Here is an 18,316-nt window from a genome sequence, read left to right on the forward strand (position 1 = left end):
ACATCTCTATGACTCTAAGTCCCAATCCAGGAATTGAGCATGCATATCAAGACTGACGTTCCAATACACTGTATACTGCATTATTGGAGGTGCAGTCTTTTCATGTTAACCCTAGATCGAAGTATAGATTCTCATGGCATTATTTTGAAGAGCAGGGAATTTATTCTATGTTTTAGCCTCTATCAGCGTCCAAAGAGCAGCTTAGCTGGTCATGGTTGCCTTGCTGTTTGAGAGATCTTGCTATGCATAAAATATTTCTTCTATTACAACAACGACTATACTATATTTCAACGGCTGATAGATCCTTGGGACATCCTGTGACCTTGAAAAGTCCTACATAAATGTAAATTTTCTTGATGGTCTAGTGGTATCACTGCTTGATTGTTAATGTGGAGACTCAAGTAATGTTCTGGATACCTGGGCCATGGCAGATAATGGAATCTGAATTTAATTTAAAAAAAAACTCTGGAATTATGAGTCCGATGATGATCATTAATCAATTGTGGATTGTTCGAAAAATGCAGCTGGTTCATTTATGTCCTGTAGGGAAGAAAACTGCCATCCTTACCTGGTCTGGCCTACATGTGACCTTTGACCCACAGCAATGTGACTGACTTTTAACTGCCCTCTGGGCAATAAATGTTGCCTAGCCAGTGATGCCTTAAACCCAGTAATGAATAAAGAAAGAAAAAGCATTTGGGTAAGTATGAACTGACCAAAGAGAACCAAAAGGCATTTATGAAAATAATTTATGCCGCTCCCTACCAATGAGTAAATGAGCATCTATGCATGTTGTCCATATAGAGGTCGAGAAGACATTTAGTAAAGTTCTACATATGGCATTAGCAGCATCAACAAGAGCACACACAACTGAAAACAATCTTTGATATGGATTTGGATAACAACTTTTGAAATAGTTATGTTTGCCAGAGATATGTGGAATCTCAGATTTTAAAATTCATATAACCTGGGTGAAGTAATAGTTATAAACCTAAATTTGAAGAGAACAAGCAGTGGAAATACATGTTTGCTTGCTGAGCTGCAAGGTTTGTTTCCAGACGTTTCGTTACCCTACTAGGTAACATCTTTAGTGGGCCTCAGGTGAAGCAATGCTGACAATTCCTGCTTTCTATTTATATGTTTGGGTTTCTTTGGGGTTGAAACCCAAACCTTTCAGTTCAGCGATCAAACCTATATCTAAAACCTCAACCTTCTCAAAAACGAATCTTCTCAAAACTTGCTAAGTGGAAATACAGTTTTGCACAAATGAGACCATAAGGTAACAAAAGGGTTCAGAATGGGCAGGTCATAGATTGAGCTCATATTAAAAGCGTGGGATCTCCAGTTTGAATTGAACAAAGACAAAATAAAGTCTTCGCTTAATGCAGTGAGCTAGGAGCTGTGGAGAAGCAATGGAAATTTGGTTTCTAAGCATACAAATCACTATAAACTAGTACACAAGGATAAAAAGTAACAAAGTCAATGAAATGTTGGCCTTTAATATCAAGGCAGATCTTGTGCTCAAGTTTTATGGAGGTCAAGATTTTCCAACATTACATGGATGGATATTGCTTATCGTCCTACAAGCTCAAATCATGAAAAGAAGCTTGTGAACAAGTTAATCAGATTAGCTTAATGCAATCTCCTAATAATTAGACCTAAAATTTAGAATTAAAAAGAAAATAAACCAAAAATCCAGGACAGGGAGTAGTATTGCATATTTATAGTTTCACAATCCTTTTATTGGAAATCCTCGGGGCCAGTTATTTTTCGATTTCAAAATAAATGACATTTTCACAGTGAAATTTTAAAAATTATCTAACAGCAGATGCATGTGCGAATAGTACGAGCACTGAGACACATCCGATGCCTGTCAGTGCTGGGCCATGCCACCACGTCACATCTGAGTGACGTGATTTGAATGGGTGTGGAGTTGAGTCACCTGCTCACACACCAAAATGACACTTCAGACACCATGAAAAACATTTTGGATTTCAGAGCTTTTCCAATGTTGGAATTTCGATATCTGTAGTACCCTTCACTACAGTGAAATGGTCTCATTTCACTCCTTCTGTTGTAATTTCAATCCTTCTTAATTGTCATGGAAAATGTGAAGGATTCCTCCGTGAAACTTAAATCAAAGGCAGTAAGCTTCATTATGCTATGAACACTGACTCTTTCAAGGAATTTCCATTAAGTAATAGTACTCCACGCATTATAAACTATATTTTGGCATGAAATTGGTGATATTAACTTTATTCAGGTACACACTTATTTTCACATTCCTTTAAACACAATGCTTGCTTATTTTATCCCCACTAAAAAAAAATCAGACAATTGCTCCATTTTAGAAGTACCTTTCTTGGTATTTCTAAAGTTAACGCTCTGATTTAAGTTGTCAATACTAAGCTGTTTAAACTGGTAGGTTTGTGAGCTACCATGATACCTAGGGGCCAGAGTAGTCTGGTCATTATCTCCAAGATGTCTTTAACGTTTGGCAAGGTGGCTAGAGTCTCTGGGCATCTTGTCTCTTCTTGTTTAGGTCTGTTGTGTAGGAATCAGCCGACTGTGCTCATCAGGTACCCGCTGTTCCTGAATATGTTGTATAGGTGTATTTCCTCGGCTTCTCGTAGTTCCTGGGTGCTGCAGTGTGTTGTGCCTTGTTTAAATAATGTCCTGATGCTGCTCTGTTTGTGGGTGTTGGGATGATTGCTCCTGTAATTGAGTATCTGGTCAGTGTGTGTGGCTTTCCTGTAGTTGCTGGTCTGCAGCTCTCCATTGGCTTTTCGTTCTACTATGACATCTAGGAAGGGAGTCTGTTGTTGTTCTTTTCCTCTTTGATTAACTTTATACCAGTAAGGATGCTGTTTGTGTGTTTGTGGGTTTCTTCTAATTTATTGCAGAATTGCAGACCAGCATACATAGGAAAGGTAGGCATCATGGTAGCTCACAAACCTAACACCACACTGAAACAGCTCCTGATGAAGTTAAAAGGACCCCATACCAACTACCAGCAGAACAAACTTCATATACAAAATACCCTGCAAGGACTGCAACAAACATTACATTGGACAGGAAACAAATCACCAGAATAAATGGGCACCAACTAGCTACCAAAGGTCATGACCAACTCTCCCTAGTACCAATACACACAGACGAAGAGGGAGACCAGTTCGACATCCTGGGACAGACTAAACAAAGACACACATGGGAAATCCTGTAGGCCTGATATTCAAACCGGAACTCCATTAACCAATATATCGATTTGCACCCCATTTACCAACCTCCCAGAAAAAGAACTGGAGGTCATATCACCCACCACAAAAGACCAAGATACACAAATAGCAAGCAGGACAGAACACCGGTGCCTCATTGGAGGCTCACTGATGATGTTCACTGACATTGTAGCATCGTGACGAAACGTCGGAGAACAAATCTACCAGCTCAGCGAGCAAACTTACAAACTGATCCACAACCTGAGCTAGGAGTCTTTTCCAAAATTGCATAGTATACATGCATTTAACAAAAAAGCAGATAAATACATGGGAGCAAAGAATGAAAGACGCTGATAGAAATTGATGAGCAGATTCAGGAGTTATAACAGGAGGACAGGTGTATAACATGCTTCTATAAATTCTGTGTAATTTTTTGGATAAAACAATAAAATATACCAAAGAAATCGGTAACTTGTTTGAGAAAGCAGATGCATATCCATTTATTTAATAAAGCAATAAATGACTATCTTACATACTACACATTAAAAGTCTTTCATTCTAGAACAGAGGTGTCAAACGCAATTTTCAGAGTGATGTAAGACATTCCAGCACTTTGCATGAGCCACATCGAGTGTGAGTTGTTTTAGATGTGCCTCACCCTAGTTTGTGTAATACAGGAACCTTGCGTATCAATTTCTGAATGGGAGTTCCTACATTTAAGTCCCACTTTCCCAATATATCCTCCTCGAGTCCAAATCCTCAGGTCTTACATTTTTCTGTCAGCTCAGTCCCATTTCTAGTCACTTCACTTATATTGGCCCAGTGAGGCAGCAAAAGTGTGATATCATGGTAAGGGTCAACACTGTTACACCAGATTTTAAAAGGATCCAGTCTTCAAGCTGTATCACAGATTCCTTTCAGTCCACGACCCACATGTTTGACACCCCTATTCTATCACTTTACAGACTTTAAATGAAATGCAATATCTGGGTTATAACTGAAGGTAGTTACATACCCTACAGTGTAGCTATGTTTAAAAGCTTCCTCATCCAGACTGCTACTAATGCTGTTCGGTTCAGTTTGTTGTTCATCAACTCCTGACAAGGTCTCCCAGCTCTCATCACTAGAATGCATTTGTTCTAAAACAAAATCAGAGGTCCATATTGCTGACCACTCCTCATCACTGCTTAGAGAGCTGCTGAGGGGGAAGTAAAGTAAGGGAAAATTAGATTAAAAGTAGATGGCATCTACATACACATTTTCCTCTAACAACCGCAAAAACTGTTTTACTAAATTAGTCAAGACTAGGTAACTTAAATAGCTGTATATGCTGAATTGAATAAAGAGAAAAATTAAAAACTGTTATTAATTTGAAGGATAATCGTATAACATTTAGCTTGGTTGTCAATTTAGAATTATGCAAAAAGAAATTTTTTTACTGGTTGTGATATATTTGTCATCATTGAATAAACGTTTAATACAAATAAATTAATTTTCATACCCTTCAGGGAAGCAATAGACATGACATTTTATTACCTCGTTTCACCTTTGTTACAATAATTTTCAAAGTCATCCCAGAAGCTGTTTTCTTCCAGTGTTTCTTTTAGTTGGATGGCGGCCTGTTCCTTCTGAACATAAGTTGTTTCCTTGCCATTAAGTCCAGATCCGATCTTTGAATCTCTATGGAGCTTATTTCTGCAGTTCCACAAGGCACAATTTGATCCACAGCACTCATTTCTTGAGTTAGCTTTCATATCCCCAGTACAATAACTATAAAACTCGTCGGGGGAAGGCTGATCTCTTTTAGAATGGGTTTCAACTCTTTCCTTTCTAACTTTTGGTCTTACTACCATTTCTGAAGAGCTTGGTTCCTCTGTCATACAACAAAAAATGTTCCCTTCTGTTTGAACGCTCAGTGAGGCTTTATCAAGATTTCTTTCTCTTTTTTCTTTTACATCCTCCATCTTGACATAGGTATTAATTTCTTCCATACTTCCCACAGCTGGTAATGTTTTCCTATGCTCTTTCAATTCTGTTTGATGTCCTTTAACAGCAATATCTGCAGAAGTCAAATTGTCCAGTGCCAAAGAGCATGGCAGCTCAATCTGTGAGCTGTTCCCTTCATGCATTACAGCTGAGAGATAAGACTGTAGCCCATTAAGATAGTCAACACCTTTCTCTAATTCTGAAAGCATGGTATCCAACCTTTTCTGAAGTTTTCCTTCTTTTTGCAAAGATGCTTGAATGTTCGAATCTTCATCCTCTCCTTCACTGCTTTCTGGTTCATAAGAATCAATATTTACAAAACCAATGCCAGTTGGACGTCTGGAATCAGTCTCAAAAAAATCATTAGGAATTGACCACTTGGAGGACCCTGTACTTTGGCTACCCGAATAATTGTCTAATGGCTCTGCAGAACTGGGCAAAGCAAAGTCGTTGGACTCACATTGAAAAAGTCTTTGGTTCAGAGAGGATGGCAAAAACCTATTCTCTTTCTGAAGTTCACAACCTGCATTGCTTTTAGCATCCATAGTTAGGTCACATGCTGTGCACTGCGGCAGAAGTTCTTTTGTTGTTAAGATTCTACTGGGAGCTGAGAGAGAAAAATTAACCTTAAGTAACTTGAAATTGAGGATTATTTCAAACTACAATCTTTTGATTATTTCAAAATGCTCAATGTGTCTAAAATAATTCAGATTCAACAACACATGGTTGAACTAACTAGTTTGGGAGTTATAAGCCTAATGGTTTAGGTTTACTGAAAGCAAATGCATACACTGCAAACATGAAACAATCAAAAGACTTATTGTTCAAGGATGTAAATGTTCCTGACCTCTGACACTGAACCCAAATTTGTAGTCATGGGGAAGGCCATTTGCCTTAAATAATGTGATCAGCATCCACGTGACAAAAGGGCATACTTTGAGCATCTGTCTGCCCAAAGAAGCTGAAAATTCTGTATGCAAAGCAGGGCGTGGTAAAGGACAAACTATTTCTGTAAATTTTAATTTCACATCAAGGTTCCAAGTCATAATCAAAACCTTAACAGTTAGATCACTCTGAAGTTCAAAACAGCAAAATTCACTACTTCTATGGTATTTCAACCTGCTCATGTACCACTAAGCTTGAAATGTGTACATTTCTGGCATGCAAATTAGTCCACGCTCACTTCTATATCACTGTTCTGGTTTGTGTTAGGTGAAAGATGCAAAGGATTATGCAATAGCTAAAACCATTCCATGGTAGTCTGGTGACCCGGAAGTTAGACAAGCAGATTAACATATCTTCAAAACAAAAACATGGCGAGTTCAGATATTCAAAAGTACATTCAGCAGCAATCACTAAATTGGTAGGACATGTTGAATCTTAAAGGAAGGGTACCAAAAAATTATTTCTAACAGGTGTACTTATTCAATACATGAGGAAACGAACTACAGTTGGGAATATTTTAGAAGCAGTGACTGCCAAGACGATTTGATTTCTAATAAACCATACAAATCGAAACTGAAAAGTACAAAATAAATCCAACTACAGGATAACCATGTACTAAGAAACAAAATGGCAATGAACAATTTAACGCTGTTGATAAAGTAAACTATGCAGAATAAGCCATAAAAGAATTTGCATGTATAAATTAAATAGCTAGAACAAAAGGCACGGATGAATATTAGGCACAGATAATATATGAACTGAATGCATTTCCAAAATGCTTTTAGAGTAACCAAGTTGGTCAAGGAAACAGGAGTATCACAATGGTGAAAGTGCTTTGTAAACGAACAAGGAATACTCAATATTCTAAGTGACTCTTTCCTATCTATGTTTAAGGGCTCAACAGCACAAAATTTTAACTTATCCATGGATAAGTTAAAATTTATAAAAACAAGTGCAAAATTCAAGTCAAATGGCAGGCAAGCAGAATATTCTAAAACAGTCACCTAACCTAAGTATACTAAAAGCTAGTTTTCTAACACATGGATATAATGAAAGCTTTAGGGGTTACATAGAAAGAGTAATGAACTGATGCCAAATCACTGAGGAGGAGATGGAAATCCATATTTTTAAAACCAGCTGTAAGGAATGAACCTGAAAAAGCTTCAGTAGTGTTAACCCTGTTGTGGTTCCGAGTAGTGATAGACCAACAGTGAAAGTATATACTTTAAAAAAATGCGAACTCTACAACACAAAAAGATGGAAATACTAGCAGTTCAAGCAGCTTCTGACCCAGATACTGCTTATGTCTATAATTCAGCATCAGTTGTCAATAACATATGAAGTAGTCAAAATACGACTGCAGGAAATAGAAAAATATCATACTGGTGCAGTAGAAAGTGTGCTTTTCTATTCTCTGATAAAATGAACATTTTCCCACATTAATCTCCTGTCAAGTTTTTGTCCACTGATTTGGCCTACTTATATCCCTTTGTAGATTCTTTACCTCATCTAGACAACCTACATCCATCTTTTTTTTTAAATCATGTACCACAATTTCAGTCCCTTCATCCAAGTTATTGACAGAGATTTTAAATGGTGAGAGTGCACCACAATCCCTGTAGCATTCCATAAGTTGCGGTTTGCTGATTCCTCTCAAAATGTATATTCCTAGTCTCTGCTTCTGTTCGCAAAACAATCTTTTTGTCCTTGCCAATGTGTTTCTTATCTCTACAACATGTGTTTTAACCTCATGTAACCTTTGATGTGGTCAAAATTCAAAATAATCAAAATGCCAAAAGCATTCCACGTACACATCTACAGACTCCCCTAAATTAATTCTTCAGATAACTAATAAATTAAGTATGGTTTCCCTTTCATTAAAGTATGTTGACGTTGTCTGATCCCATTATGATTTGTTTAATATGCTGCCTTAACGTAACAAGATTTTTTAAAGTAAATAAATCCTTAACAAAGGATTCAACCGGTTGCTTATTTTAAATATGTCTTCTGAAAAGCCACAGCAGACTCAGAATTTTCACTTTGTTTCTCTTCACAGATGCAGTCAGCATTCACAATACTAGGCTTTTATTTACCTCTACTGTAGACGTTAGATTAGCTGATTTTTTTTCTTGAATAAAGAGTTACCTTACCTATTTGTCAAACTTCTGAGACTCTTCCAGAAGCTAATGAATTCTGGAAAATTATAAACAATATCTCTGATCTGCAGCCATTTATGCAGGACATCAGCAGTGAGGGGCTCCACCACCTTTGGATCTAAAGGTCTTCCACACATCTTTGTCCTGATGATGGAAACTGTCTTAATTTCATCTGTCCTATTCACCTCTTAATTTCCAAATATATTTGCATAATGAAGTCAGAGTTGAAATAACTGTTCAACAGGTCCAGGGTTTCCTTGTTTACCCTCATCAACTTTCCAAATTCATACGCTGAAGAACCAACACTAGTTTTAGTCACAACTCCTCATCCCACCCAGAGATGCAGGAAACCTATAAGGAAACAAGAAAAGCATCATGGCCTGAAGGTGATTTTGAAACAACGTGGTTTCACGATCCCCTTCCTCAGCATACTCCTAACCAACGTCCAAGCTATTGAAAACAAAATTAATTAACTCATATCTAGACTTGCCTACCACAGGGAACTCAGAAACTGATATCCTCGGCTAAAGCAAAAGGTGGTGAGGTATACTTCCTGATCAATATCTCTTGGTGCTTGGACGTAGTGACCCTAGGAAGCCATTGCTTCCCAGACCTAGAATACCTTACAGTTAAATACCATCCCTACTATCTACCATGAGTTCACATCAGTCATTCTGACAGCAGTATACATACCACCCCATGAGAATGTGGAGAATGCCCGAAATGAGATTGAAACTATCACAAGCACACTACAGACAAAATTCCCCGAGGCCCTATTCACTGTAGTTGGTGACTTCATGCAAGCCAACCACAAAAGGGTGTTCCCAAAGTGCTATCAAGACATCTCCTGTCCCACTAGAGAAACAAACATTCTGGACAATTGCTACACAACAAAAGACTGCTCCATCCCCCAACCACACTTTGAAAAATCAGATCACAGTGGCTGTGTACCGCCTGCCAGCTTACAACACAAACTAGAACAGGAAGACTCTTCACAAAAGGAAGTACAGTGCTTGTCTGAAGGTGTGGAAGACATCTCCGGGACTGCCTGGAATTGGTGGATTGGACCATGTTCAAATACTCAGTGGAAAACCTAAACAAGTATGCCACCAATCACAGACTTCATTAGCAAATGCTTGGAGGACTGCACACCAAAAGAAGTCAGTCAATCTGAATGTGCCTTAACTGTAAACATAGAACACAGAACATAGAACATAGAACAATACAGCACAGAACAGGCCCTTCGGCCCACGATGTTGTGCCGAACATTTGTCCTAGCTTAAGCACCCATCCATGTACCTATCCAATTGCCGCTTAAAGGTCACCAAAGATTCTGACGCCACCACTCCCACAGGCAGCGCATTCCATGCCCCCACCACTCTCTGGGTAAAGAACCCACCCCTGACATCTCCCCTATACCTTCCACCCTTCACCTTAAATTTATGTCCCCTTGTAATACTCTGTTGTACCCGGGGAAAAAAAATCTCTGTCTACTCTATCTATTCCCCTGATCATCTTATAAACCTCTATCAAGTCACCCCTCATCCTTCGCCGTTCCAATGAGAAAAGGCTTAGCACTCTCAACCTATCCTCGTACGACCTATTCTCCATTCCAGGCAACATCCTGGTAAATCTCCTCTGCACCCTCTCCAAAGCTTCCACATCTTTCCTAAAGTGAGGCGACCAGAACTGCACACAGTACTCCAAATGTGGCCGAACCAAAGTCCTGTACAGCTGTAACATCACTTCACGACTCTTGAATTCAATCCCTCTGCTAATGAACGCTAAAATGAACCTTAAAACCCTAAAATGAACGCTTAGATGAACCTGGAAATCCACTCTCTACTGAAGGCTAGATGTGCAGATTTCAAGTCTGATGACCCAGATCAATATAATAAGTCTAGATATGACCTCCACAAAGCCACCATGGATGCCAAGAGGCAGTCTTGGACCAGGTTAGAGGCTCATATCTGCCAAAGACTCACGCCCCCTGTGCAATGTTAACCAACAGTCCAGGATACAATATGAAACACAGCAAGACAAAGACACATCCATCCTTGACATGCTCAATGCTTTCTCTGCTCAGTTTGAACAGAATGTCAGCAGCGTGGTGATGCCTGTCCTGACAGCCCTAGATACGCCTGTTCCCTCAGTCACCACTGCAGATGTCAGAAGGGTCTTCCTGGGAGTCAACCCAAGGAAAGCGACTGTCACGGACAGTGCCCCTGGTTGAGCACTCAGATCCTGTGCATACCAACCTGCAGAGGTATTCACCAACATCTTCGACCTCTCCCTCCCTACAAGCGGTCGTTCCCACCTGCTTTAAGACGACCACCATCAGCCGCGTACTAAGAAAGCGCGTGCAATGTGCCTTAATGACTACTGCCCAGTGGCTCTAACCTCCATAATCAGGAAGTGCATCCAGAGGCTGGTCACGGCTCACATCAATTCCAGTCTCCCAGCCTGTCTCTATCTCCTACAATTTGCCTATTAGAGTGACAGGTCCACAACAGATGTCATATTCCTAGCACTGCACTCATCTCTGAAGCATCTGTACAACAAGGACACCTATATCAGACTCCCACTAACTGACTACAGCTCCGTCTCCTGCACCATTATCCCCTCCAGACGGATCTCAAAACTCTGAGACCTCGGTCTTGGCTCCACTCTCTGCAACTGGATCCTCAGCTTTCTGACTCATAGACCACAATCAAAGAAGATAAAGACACAATAACACTCAACACTAGAGCACCCCAAGGATGCGTCCTCAGCCCCTTACTGAACTCCCATGATTGTGTTGCCAAATTCCGAACAAACGCCATCTAAGTTCACTGATGACACCACCTTAGTAAGACAGATATCTAACGACGACTATTCAAAATACAGAAGGGAGAGAGAGGATTTACTGACATTGGTTGTTCTCATTGCACCTTTTCCCAACAACGGCAAAACTAAAGAGCTGATCATTGACTTTCGTACGAAAGGAGTAGAACACATCCGCATCTACATCAATGGATCGGGGGTTGAAGGGTGGAGAGTGTCAAGTTCCTCAGAGTGACGATAACTGACAATCCATCCTGGTCTTAGCATGTAGTTGTGATGGTGAAGAAAGGACAACCTCTCTTCTTCCTCAGGCAGCCAAGGAAAGTTGGCATGCTCAAAAGACTCTCACTAACTTCGACAGATGCACAACTGAAAGCATACTCTCTGGGTGCATACCAGCCTATATGGAAACTGCTCTGCCCACAAACATAGGAAATTACAGAAGAGGGTACCCACAACAAAGGCCATCACATGAGCCAATCTTCCATCCATGATCTCCATTTACAGAAAGGCTGTCAATCTCAAACATTTTTTGCAGCCCAGTAATGACATCCTACAACCTGTTCTGTCAGTCAGAAGGTACAGATATGCAGTAGTATGTTTAGAGACAGCTTCTTCCTGGCTATTATTAGCCTACTGAATGGACTCTCTGGTCTCAAATAATGCTGATCTTGATAACCTGGATCTTGCTTGTATGGCCTGTGCAATGTTACCTGTATGCCTCCATCTAAATCTTTTGTCCTGTACATCCTTTCTTACTATGATATGCCTGTACTGCTCATAAATAAAGCTTTTCACTGTACTTCGGTACACGTGACAATAAACAAATCAATCATTTAAAACACTTACTTTCTGTTTGGTATTACTAGCTCACTTTGTTCCATATTCTCTTAGTTTTTCTTTGCTGGTTCTTAAAGTCTGACTCATCTTTTGACCTATTCCTAGCTTTATTTATGCTGTATTTCTTTCCATTTGAAAGTTTTTCAAAAATCATCCTACTCATGTTCAGGTGGGATATGAAACCACATCTTCTAGCACAGAGGTAGGGATACTACCACTGTTCACTTGCATCATTTTGATAAAATTCTTAATTTCCCTAATTAGCCATAGATAGTGCATCCTTATTATCAATGGGATAGATTTTTGCTTAGTTATTAGATCGCTCCTTAAAATGTATACTGCTGAATCGCCACTGTCCAGCCTTGTAACCTCATTTTGCGGTAAATTTTAGTTACTCTGCCTTCATATAATTTTAACTCAGGTTTAAAGGACTGCTGTTGGATCCATACTTCTCTCTTTTGAACTGAACATAAGATAATTGACTAATCCTGTGACATTGCTCAGTACCAATTATAATAGCTTTCTTTACAGTTGGTTCTAAATGTACTGCTTTAAGAAATTGTTGCAGTTACCCTCAATTAAATAACTTTCAAGGCAACCTTTGCCAATCGGATTTACACAATCTACAGGTAGAGTAAAGTCACCAATTAATGTTGTGATACCTTTCTTACAAGTTATTTCTTCTTGTATTTTCTGTCCTACAGTGTAGCTATGTTGAATGCCCACAGCTGCTCCACATGCCCTCTTAATTTCTAATTTATTTTTACCCAAACCGTTTCTGCACCTTTCTCTTTTGAAAGAAAGCGACTTCTCACTGCTACAATGATATCCTTAAACAGACCAACACATTGCCTTTTAATACCATCCAAACTTTGCAAAATGTCAGATACACTTTAGCATTCAGATCCCAACCTTAGTCACCCTGCAATATAAGAATAGGAAAGTCTTACTGCAACTTGACAAGGTGCTGATGAGACTTCATCTGGAGTACTGGGAGCAGTTTTGGTCCCCCTTTCTCAGGGAAGATTATTATTTCATTGGAGGCATTCATTAGAATGATATCCAGTGTGGAGGGATTGTCTTATGAGCAAAGGCTAAAACAGATTGGGACTCTACTTATTGGGAATTTATAACAATGAGGGGTGATCTCATTGAAATATATAGGCATCTTGAGGAGCATGATAGGAGTAAACACTGAAAGGATGCTTCCCTCACAGAAAGTCTAAGAGCAAACAGCATAGTCTCAGAATAAAGGGACGCCAATTTGAAACTGAGCTGAGAAGGAACTTCTCACAGAGAGGAGCGATTCTTTGGAATTCCTTGCTACGCAGAATTGTGGGGATAAGCGACCTTCACGTACATTTAAAGCTCAGACTGATTCTTGATCAGTAGCAGAATCAAAAGTAACGAGGAAAAGGCAGGAAAATGAACGAGAGGAATGTTGGATCACCATGAAGTGCAGCATAAAGAGTTTGGTGCTGGAAAAGCACAGCAGGTCAGACAGCATCCGAGAACCAGGAGAATTGACATTTCTGGCATAAACCTTTCATCAGGAACTGCAGCTCCCTTACCAATGGAAACAAAAAAAAATTAAGATAACTACAAGAATTAAAAGTGATGAGCATGTGCCTACATGTGTGTGTGTGTGTGGGGGGGGGGGGGGGGGGGGGGAGGGCAGAGTCTAGATCTTCATACGCAGGCAGGCAAACACACATATTATTTAACCTCTGATATATTTACTTATATAGTGTTCATACATTGTATAAGTTGGGATCTTGGAGAATAAAGCAGAGATGAAATTTGATAGGGGTATATAAAACCAAGAGAGCTCTAGACAATGGAAATAGGAAAGGAAATATTCCCATTGGTGGAAGAACCAAGAACAAGTGGCACAAGAATTTGGTAATTTACCAGAAGTAACAATGAAGAAAAACGTTTTCACAGAATGAGATGTTAGGATCTAGGATAGACTGGTTGAGAATTTGGTGAAGGCAAGTTTGATCAAAGCACTAGGAGGAATTAGATTAATACGTGATCATATTCGCAAAGATAAAGCGAGAAGCCTGGGGAATGGCACTAAGGAAATTCTCCCTTCAGAGAGTCAACCAGTATTCAAATAGCCTCCTTTTTTGCCAGAACCAGTGATTGTTTGGATTTGAAATACTTTCTCCAAAATGAACAGCTTGCCTCTTGAATGCAGTCCTCACAATTTCAGATATTGATGAAGTAATTTATTTTGCTGAGAATGTTCTCACCAAATTGGAATAAAACCCAGAATTGTAACAAAAATGATTCTGAAACATATCTCATTTTGCATTTAACAGTAAAACCAAACAGGCAGAAAAGTGACAGATGGATTCAAATTACCATAATCTTCACTGACTTTAGCATAACTGACATATAGTGGCAGAATAAATTAATCTTTCCTGATATTATATTAATCTGTAGTCTTAAAAGATTGTACTTTGTAGAATTGATCCCCCATATGCAGTTGAGGCCTTTTTTTAAAAAAAAATCCAGTGATCAAATTGAGATTTGGTCTCTACATTTATATCTGCCTTTTCAATGCCCAAATCTACTTTTCCTTTCAAAAAGACAGCTCTTATTGTATATGAAACACAACACACATAAACCGTTATCTTTTGAAACAGTGTTTAGCTCCATTTCTTCCCATTGGTGCTCATTTTCTTTTAAGTGGTTCCATGACTTGGAAATAGAAGGGCGAAAGCTAATATAAGCATGCCTTCTCCCATATCTTCTTCCAGTGATAGTCTGATAACCTCCTGCTGGTCTGGGCCAGGCTGACTTTCCAGACTCTTGACCCATCACTATAAAACAAAAAGGAAAAATAACATCAGTTAAAACCACACAAAAAACAAAATTATGTAACAATTGTTTTGTGCTTTACAATATGACTGCTTAAAATAATATGCAGAGGCACAATAATTAAAATGTGTCCAGTGAGTCCCAATTATTTACAAAATCAGAAATGAACCAAGCGTATGCAAAATTATTTTAGTTTACCATGCAGTTTCAATTTTTGTGGCATGCTGAGCTGTTGTCTCAAGGCCTTATAAGGTTTGAAAATAAAAGACTTCGGATTACCGCAAAACTAATCTTATACAACTTGACTTTTTTGTGGGCTTCTAAAATTTGGAGTTGAAAATACACATTTCCAGCGTAATTTCCAACTTCAGCACCAGGGTAGCAACTGGCAAACTATTGCACCCATTAAGAGACAATAGCAGACATATGCTGATGACCTCTTAAAAAAATAATTTGGACATTGTGTTTTGGTCTTATGGGAATGTATATGCAGTTGAGAAGAGGAGGCCATCCAGTCAATCAAGTCTGCTCCGACATTCAATGAGATTGTAGCTGATCTTATAATCTTCAAATCCACTTTCCTGCCTTTTCCCCCCTTAACAATGGATTTCCTTACTGATGAAAAATTGATGACAGTTTTGAATATATTTATCAATTCAATCTCTACAGTACTCCACAAATTCAGTATCTTTTGGGAGATGAAATGCATCCTTGTCTCTGTATTAAAAATGGGAATACCTTGTTCTGAAATTATGTCCTGTGATCCGAGATTCTCTACAAGGGGAAATAGCACCTCTGCATCCAACCTGTCAAATCTTGTTGTGTATGTTTCAAAAAGATTGCTTCAAATTCTTCCATTCTTTGCAGGCACAACCTACTCAATCTGTCCTTAGAATGCTCCCTCCATAACCTGGATCAGTCCAGTGAAACATCTCATGACTGACTCTAACATCAGTATATCTTTCCTTCAATAAGGGGACCAAAATTGTTCACAGTATTCCAGCTATGGTTTAACTAGTGCCTTGCAAGACTTCCTTATTTTTATACTCCACTCTATTTGAAATAAAGGCCAATGTTCCATTTGCCTTCCCAAAAACCAGCATCCGTGCTGGTAATAAGATTTATGCACGAGGACTCCTACATCCTCCTCAACATATCGCTCTGCAATCTTTCTCTATTTAAATAATAGTCACCTCCTCTCTTCATTCTGCCAAAATACGTAATGCAATATTTTCCCACATTATATTCCATGTGTCAAATTTTTGCTCACTCATTTAACCTGCCTACATCCACTGTAAAAATTGTGTTATTCACAGCATGTAATGACACATCTCTTCTTTTTACTATGATTCATTCACTTTGCTTGTCTAAATTGATCTAAATTGTAAATAATTGTGACCTCAACATTGATCCCAAAGGTACTCATCTAGTTAACAGGTTACCTTAATGAAACTGCCTCCCTTGTCCAACTCACTGTCTTCTATGCATGCTAATATATTATCTCCAACACCATGCCAGTTGCCTGCCAGTCAGTAAAACTTGAGATCACAATCTTGGATGTCCTGCTTTTCAACTTCGCTCTTTTAGCAAAACCTTCTCTCTAGACTGATCAAAGCTGTTGGTACCAATGTTGAGAACAACAACTGGATTCCAGCTCTCCTACTTGAGGTTCTCCTCTCGCTGTGAGGAGATACCCTTATTCCGAGCACCAGGCAGACAACACAGCCTTTGGGACTCCCATTCAAAGTTGCAGGCATGGTATCTGTCCCCCACCATTACTACATTACTATTTCTTCCCCCTACTCAAATGGGTCCCACTTTCTGTGGTTAGTTTGGTCATCCTCCCTGCATTCCACATTCTCATCTGCATAGCCAGGTAACTGCAAGGACTGAGGCTCTCCAAATCCAGCCTCTTGGGTTGTCATAACTGCCTCACCAGTAATCAAACACTCTTATATCCCTCTTCACATGCCAATTTTGAATTACCTAGTGTGAGGAGTTACAAATCACTACTGACATTTTGATCGTTTTACAATGTCCAAGTCTTTACTCACTTTGCACCTAATGTCAGATTACAGTAAGGGACAGTTAATGGTTTCGCCCTGTCTTGCATAACTGGAGATGGTAATGGAATTCTGAGATGCAGAGTTATGTTCACGTTAATTTTTCCTACCACTGAGCAGTCCTCCAAGGTCCGTGCACAGTAGCAACTTCTGGAATCTGAAATCAATGCATTTACATGCTAAGTGACAAGGGCGTGGGCCTCCAAGTTTTGAGGGAACATAGATACAGACAGATTTAAGTATTCTTGTGCTTAAATCACAAAATGCTAATATGCAGATTCTACATATGGTCAAGGCGGCTAACAGGATTTGAACATCAAAGTAAGGATGTTATGCTTCAGCTAGCTATACAGAGCATTGATATTACATCAAAATGCCTCAACTGAAGTAGTATGCCAAATTCACAAAAGACAACAATGGTAAAAGGGAGATTTAATACAAGTATTCAAAATTGAGAACTTTTGATAAACAATTGCTTGGCAATACGAAACTCAAAAAAAGGAGACAAGAGGGCCAAGATTTTTCATCCTGCACTTACAAAGATTAGGATACAAGAAACAAATATGGAAACTTGGATATTTTATAATCAACCTGTTCATAGACGTCATTACAGACTTCTGGAACAGGTGGGATTTAAATCCAGTGGCCCTACCTCACTTTGCCATAGAAATAAGCTTGAGAAAAAGGCATACCAGTTTATACAAAAAAAAAGCTGGGATGCTGGACATCAGAAACAAAATCAGAAATTATTGGTAAAAAACTTTGTTAACTTCTGTCCTGAAGACAAGCCACCGAATCTGAAACGTTAACTCTGCTTTCTCTCCACAGCTGCTGCCAGATCTGTGGAGATTGTTCCAATAATTTCAAATTTTGTTACCCATTATACGGTAGGAAGATGATTGGTTGTGCCATTATTGGCATAGAAATGCAATCAGAACATTAAAGTTGTCAAATCTTAGTTCTCAGACACAGCGCATAGATAGATCAAGCGACAGATCAATCTATCAGGATGTTGTAGCCATTGGCAGACTCCATGCCCACCTTCCTCCCCTATGAAAAGGTTTAATGTATGTTCAATTCATTTTCCTTGCATGTTAATGTATGTAGCTTCCAGCATGCACAAAAGCATTATACTTAGGAGCCCAATATTTAATTGGAACAAATTTCTGCTCAGTGCAGGATATCAGACAAGTATACCGATAATTTAGCAACAGCGCATAAGTAGAGAGACATGTTATGGACCAGACCCCCTCAAAACATTTCAAGAAGGCAACCCAGCCACTAATATTTCTAGTTGTTTTGAACAGGTACAAAGCCAATATTCCACAGATACAACTGGTCAAAACCCCTCTGTTTTAAAGAAAACAATTTATTTATAGAGTTCCGAATGAAACACAAGAAATAAAGAACATAATACAGAATAACTTAACCTAACCAAAATTCCAACAGACTATTCTAACTT

At 39.0% G+C, this 18,316-nt stretch overlaps 1 protein-coding gene across 4 annotated transcripts in view; it reads right to left on the reverse strand.

Moving 5' to 3' along the window:
- pja2 (praja ring finger ubiquitin ligase 2) overlaps positions 1 to 18,316 on the reverse strand; it is a 104,571-nt gene that overhangs the window by 61,668 nt on the left and 24,587 nt on the right. For 3 of the 4 annotated variants that reach the window (XR_006314654.1, XR_006314649.1, XM_043710398.1), the window contains exons 2-4: positions 14,593 to 14,793; positions 4,752 to 5,808; positions 4,231 to 4,413 (exon numbers count right to left, since the gene is read on the reverse strand). Coding sequence is in view for 2 of the 4 variants with exons in the window: in XM_043710398.1 (XP_043566333.1) it covers positions 4,231 to 4,413; positions 4,752 to 5,808; positions 14,593 to 14,791 (1,439 nt within the window). In the remaining 2 variants the exon portion in view is untranslated. The remainder of the gene's footprint in view (positions 1 to 4,230; positions 4,414 to 4,751; positions 5,809 to 14,592; positions 14,794 to 18,316) is intronic. The other variant, XM_043710414.1, reaches the window with a different exon arrangement.

This window comes from Chiloscyllium plagiosum, chromosome 2 (genome assembly GCF_004010195.1).
Source record: "Chiloscyllium plagiosum isolate BGI_BamShark_2017 chromosome 2, ASM401019v2, whole genome shotgun sequence".
Classification (NCBI taxonomy): Eukaryota; Metazoa; Chordata; class Chondrichthyes; order Orectolobiformes; family Hemiscylliidae; genus Chiloscyllium; species Chiloscyllium plagiosum.